General features: G+C 44.4%; 1 protein-coding gene across 1 annotated transcript in view; it reads left to right on the top strand.

Annotated features, from left to right (window-relative positions):
- Positions 1 to 301: 301 nt before the first annotated feature.
- GATAD2B (GATA zinc finger domain containing 2B) overlaps positions 302 to 14,410 on the top strand; it is a 54,777-nt gene continuing 40,668 nt past the window's right edge. Inside the window, exon 1 of the mRNA XM_044990938.1 lies at positions 302 to 401. Within this exon, the coding sequence (XP_044846873.1) occupies positions 400 to 401 (2 nt within the window). The 5' untranslated portion in view covers positions 302 to 399. The remainder of the gene's footprint in view (positions 402 to 14,410) is intronic.

Raw genomic sequence — 14,410 nt, 5'->3', positions numbered from 1 at the left:
ACAAATTGTAGTAGAAATACTTTTTTTATGCCATCTGCTATACACAGTTGGGTTTGTACTGTACAAAAGTCAAACACATGGCAGCAAAATTATAGAATGTTCTGAGCTTCCACACATCTGGACGGTTGCAGTTTTGGGTTCTAGCTGGGGTGGGAGTATGTTAACTGCTGTACGGTTCCTACACTCCGTTGCAGTTATGGGCATTTTGTTCTGTGAGACAGTGAATTGATTTAGAAGTTGTAATTTTATCTTACTGACCACAACAATTTTTTTGCATTCATTTTTTTAATTTGCTTTCTAGATACATTGTACTGCACAGACCCCGAATTTGTGTTGGAGAGATGAGAATTAAGTATGCACATTAATGAATAGAGCTGTCGTAATGTTACCGTTTCCTCTATGTGAGTACTTACATTTGCTCTGATCATTCAGATCTAAAGAACTGGGTTGTAAGGGAAAACAGTGGAACTGTTTAGTGAGTTTGCGCTGAAATGACTATAAGAATTTATGGTCTGCTGCAATCTAGAGACAGCTCCCTGATTCTGTTGAGAACTAGCATTACGGTTTGTCTTTTTAAATGTTATCTTTATCTTTTTTTACTCTTGCACAATCTGAATTAAATTATGAATAAAAACCTAATTTAAATCTCTAATTTATGAATGACTCTTCTCACTTTCAGCATTTGGAATATTTAAGAATATTTCTTTGCTTGCAATTTTTTCTTTGTCAAGGAGGATTTAGGATTGTGTTGCTTTTTAAAAAAAGATGCATTTTCTGTTCATGATAAAACCTACGTGATAGGCCTACTTTCCCTCCTTAGCTGCATAAAATATCCCCCATCCACAAATACCCAATCACACCATAGTATTTCTTTGCAAGTTACACACTAAGGTGAATTGAGTGTAATATTCCTTGACAACTTACAAGCCGAAGTATCAGGATTCGAAGAGCAGCATGTTTTTATTTGTTAGTGTTTGGTACCGGTGTTCTTGCAGATCTCTCTTCTGACTGCCTAGCCGTTAAGTCATAATTACCTTTTTAGCTTGTTATCCTTTTTATAGTATTGTATGGAAATGCTCATCTTGGGAGCCAGCCATTTTGTATGTGCTGTGTTGAAATGCATTTTACGACATAGATGTTGGTTTGTATTCAGCATAGATGGAAGTTAAGACATTGTAGCATTGCATATGTCAGGATCCTTTGAGTCATTAGACAAATGATTTAATCGTACGCTGCCGGTTAGTTGCCCCAGCAGGTTCAGAATGAGAAGCCAAAATCTGTGTAAAACCTTTAGTTTACATAAAGGCTTTTTGTGTAAGGGTGAAACTGGAGTCTTTAGCATGTCTGAATTTAAAGTGGCTCTTGGGTAGCATGAGTGGAGAGTCTTAAGGTAAGCAGGACCTTTTCTTTGTTAGTGTATAAAGAATTTTCAGTACCAGTAAACAATAGAAGACTGATTTAATATTTTCTTTTGTCCAAAAGAAGTATTTATTTTAAAATACATTAATTAGGATCTAGTAGGGTTTGTTTTTTGAAATTCTAGATACCAAGATGGTGGAAATTGGCTTTTTGGATTGACTCCTCTGTTTAAAATCAGTTGGATTTGCAGAAGTAAGAAGACTTCAGCATTTTTAATTTGCCTGTAGCTTTAATGTGCATTGAGGTGATTAGGTTGAATGCTTAGTTCTAGTTTTCTTTCTGTGCAGATGTGATGGATAATGTGGGGATGTCATGTGTTTCTTTAAATGGGACCTATATGTAACTTAATTCTCATGCTGCCAGACCAAGAAGCTGTTAGTGTTCGATATTGTATACATCTGAGTAGGCTCACATTTTTTATCCCCAAACCTTGTGGATTATAAACTTGTTTTTGTAAACAATCTTGTTTGCTTTCTTGAATTAATGCAGCTTCAACTATTCTTGATTTCTGTTTGAAGAATCTGTTTTCTTGTGGTGTGTGTGTGTGTGTGTGTATGTATGTATGTACATATTGCTTCTACTGTAGTCTTCTGGTCTCTGAGGTTTAATCCATTTGTCTGTGGAGTTCCTGCTGGTGAGTTGAGGTAAGGTCCTGTATGCTTTAGTAAGAGGTCTAGTTTAAGGTGCACCACAGCATAAAAGATGGGAATCAATGGAAAGACATTGTTACAGGATTGCAAGTTCTCCCCGTGGGTCGTGGAGAAGAAGGTTACATAGACCTGTGTGAGAATAATGCTCTACCAGTCTTTTAAACTGACTTTCATTAGTTTGATCCTGTGTTCTAGGGAGCATGGGTCTGGTGCAGTAGTGCAGGTGGAGAAACAGGTTGGGTTGGGTTGCTTAGAGGAGTTGAGATTTGAGGTGGGTGGGAGAATGGTTTTACTCTAAATTTCAATCAGTCTGAGTGTGGCTTGCATGAAGGCTGGTTTTAGCTAACTGGAACCCTTGTGACTGGGCCACTCTGTTTGCGGTGCCCTGTGGATTGGATGGCTTCTCTTCTTCCCTGGTCCTATTTTTCACCTGGTGGTGGGAATTGTCCCATTGTTTCCTGAGGCTTCCTGTGCAGGGACATGGTCAGTTTGTCATGTAGGTGTATTTGTTTGCCTTCCACTTGGAAAGAAGAGAACACAAGCTAATCTTCTTGCCTCTCAGCTAGCATTAAGGAGGCTTCTGAATGTCCATCAGTTATTGTAGATGGCAGTCTAGTTCTGTTCTTGCTTCTCTTTATTGGTGGCAATGGTATTTGTCTTTTTACCACAACTTCCTACTCTGAAAAGTTGTCAGCATTTTCAAAGAACTATACAGACTTATTCCCATTTTGAGTATTACTTTGCTGCTTGTAGCACAGTCCTTTCCCTTATTGTAGTTCATTTAGAATCTTTTCTAACATCGTTGTGTCCTGAGGGATCTCACTTTACAAATGTGGCTACACAGAAGAATCTCAATGGCTGCCATAGGGTCTGCCAGTGTTTAAAGCAGGGTGGCTCTGGTATGGAGCAACTGACAGGATCTGAGATTACTGGCCTTCAAGGCAAGTGGCCTGTGTCCCCATATGCCAAGAATCAGTTCACTTGCAGTGAGATGCAACCACCTCCCTAGGTAGGTGGCCTGTAGAGTAGCCTGTGTCACAGGATGGTGTCAAGAACACCAGGGCAGCCTCTCCCCCTCCAACCCCCCCCTTCCTGCAGAGTAGTTAACTTAATTACTTTCTGTAGGCAAAAGGAGGAGAGGTGTTAGATGAGTTACAAATAGTCAGATACATTTTACAAAAGATCTAGATCAGTGGTTCTCAAACTTTTTTGTACTAGTGACCCCTTTTACATAGTAAGCCTCTGAGTGCGACCCCCCCTTATAAATTAAACACACTTTTTAATATATTTAACACCATTGTAAATGCTGATGGCAAAGCGGGGTTTGTGGTGGAGGCTGACAGCTCGCAGCCCCCCCATGTAATAACCTCGCAATCCCCCTCAGGGGTCCTGACCCCCAGTTTGAGAATCATAGAATCTCAGGGTTGGAAGGGACCTCAGGAGGCATCTAGTCCAACCCCCTGCTCAAAGCAGGACCAAACCCAACTAAATCATCCCAGCCAGGGCTTTGTCAAGCCTGACCTTAAAAACCTCTAAGGAAGGAGATTCCACTACCTCCCTAGGTAACCCATTCCAGTTCTTCACCACCCTACTAGTGAAAAAGTTTTTCCTAATGTCCAACCTAAACCTCCCCCTCTGCAACTTGAGACCATTACTCCTTGTTCTGTCATCTTCTACCACTGAACAGTCTAGATCCATCCTCTTTGGAACCCCCTTTCAGGTAGTTGAAAGCAGCTATCAAATCCCCCCTCATTCTTCTCTTCTGCAGACTAAACAATCCCAGTTCCCTCAGCCTCTCCTCATAAGTCATGTGCTCCAGCCCCCTAATCATTTTTGTTGCCCTCCGCTGGACTCTCTCCAATTTATCCACATCCTTCTTGTAGTGAGAACCCCTGTTCTAGATCATGGAAGGTGCAAAGAAAGCTCTTGGGTCAACATGGTGCGTGCAGAGTGGAGATGACTGGGGGAAAAGTTTAGACCAGCAGGGAGATGGGAGTAGAGTGAGGCAAGGTCTTTGGTATTGAGGGGATCAGGTCCATGGAGAGTCCGTGTAAAGGAGGCAGGCTCTTGGGAATTGGATCTTGAAATGAATAGGGAGCTGTTTGAGATGGAAGCTGATGTGCTGTTGCTTCCCTGTATGTTTAAGCTGGTGCCTGGTAACATCTTGCATTTCAATTGCCTTGTCCTCCGGTCCCAGACTTCCCTAGTATACAAGTTTAGTGAGAGGGGAAAGGAAGGTGCAGATGAAGCAGAGTTGAGGTCTGTAGAGAGATGAAATGTTGGGTACCAAGGTTGAAACAACCTAACTGCTTCTAAGGTCTCCTCTGCTAAATCCCCTCGCAGCAACTTGGTTATTCTTCCTTGAAAACATTGGAGGGCAGAGACGGTCCTGCTTAGACTCAGACCTGTTTCAAACAGGAGGCCTAGACTTGCTGAGCCTTTCACCAGCAGCTGGATGGGAGCCTTGAGTGACTGGTCTTGGCTTGTCCCCTGCAGTGGGTTTCAGTGGACACAATCAAATGCATTTAATTATTGGTTTAAATTGTGTAATATTTTGATGAATTTCTTGAACTGGAGAAGGGCTGTGAGATTCACTCAGTCCTCTGATTCGAGCTGGCAGGGCCAACATGCCCTTTCATTTACCAGTCCAGACTCTTTCTATATGGGCAAGGCAAGGTTTAAAAGGAAGAAAAAGCAAAATGGTCTTGAGCCAGTCAGCAGCTGCTGAGTCAGCACGGTTCAACTTGGGAAAACCCCTACGGAGCCCAACACAAAAAGAGCAGCTATCTGGCACATGTGCAGCATCCTCCACAGATGCACAATGGGCTTCCCTGGATGCCCTGGGTATGGTCGGTCTTGGCACAGTGAACCATGCCACTCCTGAATGTGTTAAGGTGGCATGGGAGCCCAAAGCCTGGTAGCCATTTGTCCAGCCTGGTGATGTTGGAGTTCGTGGTAATGGCAGCAGCTCTCTCCCATTCTGTCTGCCACAGTGAGCTGGATGGTGAGCATGCAGCACTGCCCAGGTAGGATTTCTCTTGCACAGGTGGTGGTGGTGGTGGTGGGGTACATCTCAGATATCCCTGATCAATGGCAAGTGTGGCGTTTAAGAACATAAGAACGGCCAAACTGGGTCAGATCAAGGGCCCATCCAGCCCAGCATCCTGTCTGCTGACAGTGGCCAATGCCAGGTGCCCCAGAGGGAGTGAACCTAACAGGCAATGATCAAGTGATCTCTCTCCTTGCTTTACCTTGGCAATCCGTTTACTGGCTGCATTCTGACGCTAGATCGGGGTAGGCAACCTATGGCACGGGTGCCAAAGTCGGCATGCAAGCTGATTTTCAGTGACACTCACACTGCCTGGGTCCTGGCCACTGGTCCGGGGGGCTCTGCATTTTAATTTAATTTTAAATGAAGCTTCTTAAACATTTTAAAAGCCTTATTTACTTTACATACAACAATAGTTTAGTTATATATTATAGACTTATAGAAAGAGACCTTCTAAAAACGTTAAAATGTATTACCGGCACACGGAACCTTAAATTAGAGTGAATAAATGAAGACTCGGCCCAGCACTTCTGAAAGGTTGCCAACCCCGCGCTAGATGATAAGTGGAGGAATATTGGCTAGGACTGGTAACTATACAAGTTTTGTTGGTTTCAGTGTGCCTGTGATAATTCTCACGGTATGATCAAGCTTAGTGTCTACTAGTGTAACGTGAGCAGAGTTAAATCAAACTTAGGGCACAATATTCTCCAAATGAGTAGCAGAGAATGAGCCCCAAACTACATAGTGTTTGTGCATTGGCTCCCCAGGTGGACCCTACCGGCTCGTTCAGGAGACAGTTTCTGCTCCTGACTATTCAAGCTACTTTAGTGTGATAGTATTTGTATGTGAGCTTGCAATCTAGGGTGACCCATAAATACACTGGCTTTTAACATCCTTTTGAATCCAGACTGATGAACTGTAGTTCTTGTTATGTGAGTGGTGGACAGCAGCCCCAGTTAAACCACGTCCCATGTATTGCTTCCAGGGCCTGGATGGCCACGTTGTCAGTAGTCACAGCAGCACGTCTGCTGCTTGGGGAACTGAGACTTTTGAATGGAAGGATGGGGAAGGAAAAAAGCAAAAGAAAAGGAAGTTTTGCATGTGAAACTCTCCTCGCGCCCCCCCTCCCCCCGTGCTCAATAACAGGACAAATGTGCAGCAGTGTACAGACACTGTGGACCAACTACCGAGGCGGTGGCAGAGGGGCAGGCATGCTGGATGAGTTGTACCTCTTTGATGAAAGATGAGCAGCTCCATGAGCAACAGGAGCTGGGGCCGGTTTTGATGTGTGTTCCTTTCTTCTTCACTGGTATTGTCATGCTTCCTTCTCGGGGGCAAGAGCCCAGGGAGTGCACCTGCTATTCAGGTGCTGTCAGCTGTGCCTCCCTGGCAGCTCCCTTCATAATAGCTTCTGGTGCAGCTGGAGGAAAGATGACTAAGGAAAGTGGACACTGCTTGTTCTCAGGTGAGAGAGGGGGCGGTAGCGAGAGGCCTTGTGTTGCTGAAGACTAACTTGGCCAGGGAAATTTTCCCTTAAGAAATGCCAGACTGGATCTGTTGAACAGTCTATCTAGCCTAATATGTATACTATAATACTTAACTACAGTACAAATGCCCTATCCTGTTTTAATCCTGCCAATGATTTCTTGGGGCAAGGAGTTCCAGTGTCCGAGAAAATATTCCCTCTTAACAGCTTTGAATTTGCCACCTTTCAGTTTACTTGAATGTCCACTTGTTCTTCCTATCTCATCTCAGGGTGAATAGGAGGTCTTGATTTATCTTTAGACCATTTTTTTGCCCTTACCACATCTCCTCAGTAAAACAAACATCCCGCCTCTGCAGTCTCCGTCGGAGATTTTTTTCATGCCTCTAATCATTCTCACTGCGATAGAGATGTGGAATCTTTGAGCCAAAGAAGATAGAGGCATCTGTTTAGTTAGAAATGTAATTCTTGCTGCTTTAGACCTGAAGACTCATGTGAGAGCCTCTATGCATGTGGAGGAAGGGACCAAGAAAGCTATGCCCCCCATTCACCAGATTAGTAGATCAGTTCCAAGTTATTTGTCTGGGCATTATCGCAAGTCATGGACCTGGGCCTCATTGTGCTAGGTGGTGGTATACAAACATGGAACAAAAAGGTGGTTCCTGCCCTCGGGAGCTTACAGTCTCAGTATGGTTGGAGACAAAGGCAACAGTGAGACAGTACTGGTCAGCAGGATGGGCAGTGGCCATGGCGCACTAGCTGTCTAACCATTACCAATTCTGTTGTAGGCATTGTGGCAAAGGAGAGTTTAAGGAGGGCAGTGAGGTACCGTTGTGACGGGTTGAGTGAGGGGCAGCATGGGCGTAAGCACAAAGGTGCTTGTTTAAAGTTGAACTAGACAGGTCTGGCATTGTTGACAGAGCGGAGGCAGGAGTCAGAATCTCAGCATATAAGATGATAGGTACTATGGCGATTGGCTGTGAAGGACCTTGAAAGTTAAGAAGTTGTTTGGTTCAGTGGAGTAGGGAGAGCCAGTGGAGTGACACAGAGTTGGGTGACAGTGGCCAAAGTGAGGAGAAAAGAAAATATCTGTAGCAATATTTCGAATGGGGGCAAGAATGGATTTGTCAAGGCAGAGAAGAGGTGCTGCAGGAGTCGAGACATAACTGAGATCGGGGATGAGAGCTCTTGCGGGATGGAGAGGAAAGGCTGGATCTTTGAGGTGTTGTGCAGGAAGAATCATGTACGTATGTTAAAGAATTACTTACTAATACATGTCTTACCCTTTTACACTTGGCAGTTGTCACAGGACTGATGACTTCCCCAAGGCACACAGTGTGTTGCTGGCAGACCTGTGACTAGAGCCCAGGTTCCCAGTCCTTTGCTTTAACTAGAATGCCAGATAATCTGCAGTATCTACAGACACATAGCAGGCTCTTGTTAGCAAACTTGCTTTGCCATCCCATGTCCCTCAGCTTTCCAAGCTGTTAGGCCTTCCAGTATTTGATTCAGCATCAAGGGAATCTCATCCACATATCCTGTGTCAGTATGGCATTGATGTTCTCAGTGATAACCCTCATCTGTCATATCAAGAAGGTCCTGCAGGGTAGGAACAGCCTTTGATTTATCTATGACACAGGTTGTTAATTTAATCCATGGTTGGTATACAACCAGGGTTCTTGTTGAATGTGGGGTAATGATAGCGTCCTTCAAAAGGTGATTCCCAGGGTGTCGTGTAGAATGAAACCCTGCGGAAGGTGATAGCTTTCCAAATGTAAGAACCAGACAAACTTTCTGGCTCAGTTGGGATTGAAGGGCAGTCCTGAAGTCAACTGACTTGCTTTCTTTTACGTGGAGGAGAGTGGTGTTCAAAGCACCACAGAGGAAAGACTCTTCTGAGTTTAATGACAAGTGTGGGAGAGTGTAGTTTTAATGGTAATATAAAGAAGACGAAGATGGGATATAAGTGTATAAAACGATAAATTGTAGGCAGAAAGTAATGAGACCTTTTTTCTTGTCTCATAAATTATCAAAACACATGAACAAGGGGACATTCAATGGATTATAAAAGATGGCAAATTAAAAATGGATAAAAGGAACTAAAAATCCATAATTAGACTATGGAACTCATTGCCACAGGAAGGCGTTAAGGCCCAGAACTTGACCGGACTCAAAAGGGAATTGGACATTTATATGGCTATCAAGAATACCCAGAGTTCATTTAAAAAAAAAAAAAAGGCAAGACAGATTAACCCTTTGGCCTAAATCCTGAGGTGTTTTTCTAGCTAATAGGGAAGTAAAAGATTGTCCCACATCTGCCTACTGCAGAGCTCTTCTGCCTTCCTCTGAAGCCTCCGGTGCTAGCTAGTGTTGGAGATGGGATACTGGACTACGTGAGTCTCAGATCTGATCTCCACTGCAATTTCTTTGTTCTTAATAGCAGGGGACTGGCAGTGGGGACTTCTTGGTTCTCTTCTGTTACTAATTTGTGACCCAAGAAGCTTAAATCTCTGGCCTCAATTACACAGATGGATTATCGAGGACTAGACAAAGTTTAGGTCACTTGACCACGCTATGCCTCAGCTTTCCCATCTGTATAAGAGGAGTAAGGCTTGCCTACCTCTGTAAAATGCTTTGAGATTGCTAGATCAAAAGTGCCAAAAAAGCATTCAGTATTTGTGCAGTGGCACCAGATCAGGTATTGAAGGATAATGCAGCTGAAGTATCTCTGACGGGTGCTGCTTCTTCACCGGGGAGATGCTTTTCTTAGTCTTCTGGACCTTTTTTCAAAAACATCATTTATAGATGCTTTCCCCGTGGCATAGTCAGTATGGGAAGATACCAGCAAAATTGTTCCTTTTGCCTTGCTTCAGGTAGGGGATGGGGCAACAGAATTGGTCTAGTCCTCGATAATCCATCTGTGTAATTGAGGCCAGAGATCTGGCTGGTAAAAGGAAGACTTAAACTTTGGGGATGTGTTAGCCAGCATTACTGGTGCCTGCTTGCTGTCATTGCTACTGTAGCTGCTGCTTGTGTGTAGACTGGAGGCCTTGTAGAAACAGAAACGTGTAAAGTTTAGGTCTGGAAACATCTGTTTTTGCTTCTGTGGCACTTGGATGTTGTAGCCTTAGCAGCAGGTTCCAAACTACCATCCCTATTATTTCTGCAAGGGAGACAGTGCTACTCACGTTCCATCCATCTGGGTCAGCTCTGAGGGTACAGAACGTAGAATTATTGTAGCTACAACTGTGCTGCTGCCCCTGGATACCCCAGCCTGGAGCATTCTTCCCTGTTGTTGAGTGATGGTTCAAGTTCTATCATCTCCTTCCTAGGAGAATCTGTTTAAACAAAGGCCTTGCTTTTTTTCTCATAGGACTCCTCTTTGTATTTGTGGGTTCTGTGGCGTTAGGCATGTAGGATGGCACGTAGGACGAAGGGGCAACGGTGTTAACAAACTTGCTTTGGCATTGCTGAGTGTCAGTCCAAGAGCTGTAACCCATCAGCCTGGAGTAATGGAAGTTCTGCTTTTTGGATGAAGGATGTAGCTGCTCCAGCACAGAAAGATGTTTTGTGACACTTAAAGATGGGGGCCATGGAGCCATTGGAGGAAAACAGTCTCAATACACAGCTGTGTACCTTGGCCCCTCTGTTTTAGCTTTACTGAATAGTTTCAGTTGTAACTGAGTTTTTGTTGATCTACTGACTCTGTTTCTGAGGCTTATCAATTCAACCTCGGAACAGCACTTGTCCCACTCCCACGTACGGCCTGTGTGTGCACACGTCTCATAGAATCAGTCCATCATTAGCAGCTCTGGTCCACTATCCATCCCTTGATTGTCAAAATTAACCACTTGTATGTAGCTTTTCCAATAATCTTTCTTGTTTCGTTGCTTAATCTGTGCAGCGCAAGGATGCCATGGAAATGAGAAGTTGGGTCATACTGTTCCTTCAGTGTCTGGGAATGGAAAACCTGCATTTCTAGTACCAGAGAAGTGAAACAGCCCAAAGCTAAAAAGACCTGTGAAGGAGCAAGTTAGAGCGAAAGTTCTGCCTTGCCAGTGACTGCCCTGAACTTCAGCTAAATGATGTGAGCCTGGTAACGGGTTTGCTCCTTGACTGCCTCTGCACTAGGCTACAACAGACTCACTTTACTCCAAGCTTTGTTTCTAGCACAGCTCATCCTTCCCTTTCTTCATCTGTAAATCTTGTGGCTGTGGCTGCATGTTTTTCTGGAACTGAAATACAGAACAATGCGGTACTTTGTGTAGCATTTCTTATCTACACTGTACCTCAGTGCACATTAGAGTGAACTAATTTAGAGATGAATAGTAGCCGAGACAGGGAGAGACATTAAGGATCTGTCTACACAGGGATAAACCTGTGGCTGGCCCAGGTCAATGGATTCAGGCTCATGGGGTTTGGCTTCATGGCTGAAAAATTGCTGTGTAGCTATTCAGACCCTCCTGCAATGGGGGAGGGTCCCAGAGATCGGGCTCCAGTCTGAGTCCGAATGTCTACACAGCAATTTTTAGCCCCTCAACCCGAGTCCCATGAGTCTGTCAGCTGACCTGGGCCAGTCACAGCCATGCTGCAGGGCTTTTATCCCAAGAGGCCCAGTCACGGGGGAGAGAATGGGTGCAGCTGGGGAGTCAACAAGGCAGAGATGCTGCAAAACTGTTCAGGATGTCGGGAGATGCACAGGAGAAGGCTCTTGCACTCATTGCTGAGAAACTAGGGAGGGGCTTAGTGAGCAGGCTGATTCTAGGTGAGGGTAAAGGGTGTGGGATGGGGGGAGTAGAAGAGGAGGGGTTGGAATAAGTCCGGGAAGGTCCTAGCAGCAGCAGTGTTTGGTACATGAGGCGCTCTGGGGAGCTGGAGCATGAAGCTGTATTGGAGAAGGGAGCTGCAGTAATTGGGGGCAGTGGGAATCTCTGGTCTCTGCATCTTGGTTGGGTCTATGAATTTGTTCCTTTGTCAGGAAGTTACTGATGTAGGTGGAGAACAAGGGTGGTGAGGATCTTTCTGCATGTCCCCAGCTTCACCTTACAGGAATCTGAGCAAAAAGAAAGTTTGTACTATAGCCTTTGGAGAAAAACAAGCCTGGTGTGGAGGCAGCATGCCTGGCCCCAGGTCACATACTGTCCAGCTGAGAAGCTGCCTTGCCTCTCCAGAGTGGGGTTCAACACCCTCCCCCCCCCCCCAAAGAAAGATGACTAATGAGGAGTAGAAGAGAAGGAAATGGGTAGTTGGGAAGAGAAAGGAATAGGCTCCAACCAATGAGGGAAGTTTTCTCCTATATATCCAAGTATTTACTATGTCTCTAGACTTTCTCTTGTAGGACTGCATGGGGTGGGGGTGTAACAGGGGTGTCCTTTCTGCTGCTCTTCTGAACTCCTTCTCCCTGGGGGTCTGTTAACTCCTAAGTGTTGGTTCTAAACTCTGACACCAGCATTTTTGTGATCCAGTCAGTAAAGCTTGCTCACCTACAGAGATACAGTTGGAGATAATTACAGTCTCTATCAAGTCTGAAACAAAACATGTTTTATAGCTCTTTTGTTTTCCCTTAGGGGACTTCGCCACCATTTGAGGATTTTGTTTCTTTTCTTTTTTTTTTTTTCCGGTGAGTTTCTGTAGGGAAGTGAAATGGAGAATCTGCTTCCTTGGATGTGCAGAATTGCTGGGAGTGATTTACAGGGGAATTGCTGTGTTAGGTAGCAGGAGAAAATTCTGAATCATCTTTGTATTATCTTTTGATTAAGCTGTGTTGTAAAGCCCATCATATCTTGGCTTTCAGGTGTGACCCTGAAATGAAGTATATTGTTTAATGCACTTGAATGATAAGATTCAGAGTGTTTGTTTATGTATCTATCCATCTTAAAGTAATCCTATTGCTGGCCAACTTTTTAACTGCCAAAGCCTCAAATGCCTTCCTCTGATAGATAAGTCTATATCAGGGTAAAGTTAGGAGTAAAAAAATTATGCTTTTGTTTGGTGTTTCCTTCCAGATTACTAGTATAAAGGTAAACCTTAATCAGTGTATGCTCTGCTTCACTCTCAAAGCTGAGTCAAATTAGAAGTGTTTCTAGTTTTTTAACTACTTTTTGTTTGGGTTCCTCTTGACACAAAACTGGGAAGCATTTTGCAAGTTCATGACTATCTGACCTTCAGATTTACTTGAATATTAATAGTTTCTTCTTCCTTCTAAGTTAGATGAAAAAATACTTCGCTACTCCCACGGTGCCTTTTTTCCTGCAGTTAAGGAAGAGGGGAGGGTATTTTGGAAATTCATATAAATCCTGATAAAGCTGCAGTTTCTCCCCTCATCAACCCTCTTTTCTCTTCCTTCCCCCACGCTTGCCTTTGCAACTGAGTTATTAACACTGAAGGGCTCCAGTCAGTAAAATGTCTGAAGCCTGATTTAATTTGTATTGAATCTGGCTCAAAGTGCATGTTGATTTACCAAGCCAGTAACGTCTCCTGTCAAGAGGATTAAAATGTTACGCTATCTGCTTGTGGCGATTGTGGGTTTGGTTTCTTGTTCTAGCAAAGAGGGGATTTGTAAAGAATCGGCAGCATTTTAGGACTCTTTGCCCTCGGATGGGTTGTGGCAGGGAGAGTCAGGATGTTATCCGTAATAGGCTAACTTCAGCTTTTCTCCTTCAGCAAATGGACTACTTTATGCAAACGATATTATAGTCAACATCCAGCTGATTATTAGCCAGAGTGGTTTTGGAATTGGAGCATTTTTAGTTTTCATGGCCCAGAGCAAAATGTCCCACTTCTGGTGGTATTTTATTTTCAGGGTGCCAGGGCAGCTGAATTTCTGCCTCCACCTTGTCAAAATCAAACCCCTTACTTCTTCATCAAGGGCCTCTGTGCATTCCCACCAATGGGATTCAGCACCTCTAGCGCTGAGTTGTGGGACTGTATAGAAAAGCCGTGTCCACTAGGGGGTGTGGTAGCGATCGCCTGGGCTCCATGTGTGTAAGTGCTAAGACAGGCTACGCTCCAGACGAAATCAAGACCAAGAGTCACAGCCTGGTCTCCAGACTCTCCAAGTCTGCGTACATCTTTACAATTTCAGAGACAGCCCCCCACAGTTCAGCACCACCAGAGCACCCAGCCTCAGATGCAATACCAGCATTTTCTAAAATGGCTCCTATAAAAAGATGTGTCCATGGATCCTGGTCCTGTATTGCATTCAAGGGGTCCTGGGGAGACAAGGTGGATGAGGTAGTATCTTTTCTAGGACCAGCTCCTGCTGCTGAGAGAGGCAAGCTTTGAGCTATGTGGAGCTCTTCTTCAGCTCTTGGGAACATCCTCAGTATCACAGCGAAATGCAATGTGGAAAAGATTCTTTAACATCAGTAAACACATTCTAAGAAACCATTCAAGGTAAAGTGGTAACACCTCTGCCGTAATCCCTAAACTAATCTGTGAAATCCTCATTTTCTTCAGGTCAGGACAAGCACTAATTGACCTGTTTGAGTCCAGACAGGATGCCAAGTGCCATCAGTACTTCATCAGGGCTCACAGGGACAGAAAAGCACTGTCAGGCACATTCCTGCAGGACTGGAGCAGTCCTCTCCTTTACACCTTCCCTCGATCCACAGAGTCATAAGGAAAATCAGCCAAGTGGAGCCAGTATGGCCCCGGTATCTCTGGTGCACAGACTTCCAGCTGTCGAGAGAGCTGCAGGTTTGTCTTCCACTCCTTTCAGGCTTCCTTTCGCAGCAACAAGGAAGTTTTCACCCCAACGCAAACACACATCAGCTGACTGCAGGAAGAATAATCTGCTGATCACTATGG

This window comes from Mauremys mutica, chromosome 17 (genome assembly GCF_020497125.1).
Source record: "Mauremys mutica isolate MM-2020 ecotype Southern chromosome 17, ASM2049712v1, whole genome shotgun sequence".
NCBI lineage: Eukaryota > Metazoa > Chordata > Testudines > Geoemydidae > Mauremys > Mauremys mutica.
This window is presented reverse-complemented; position numbering and strand designations above follow the sequence as displayed.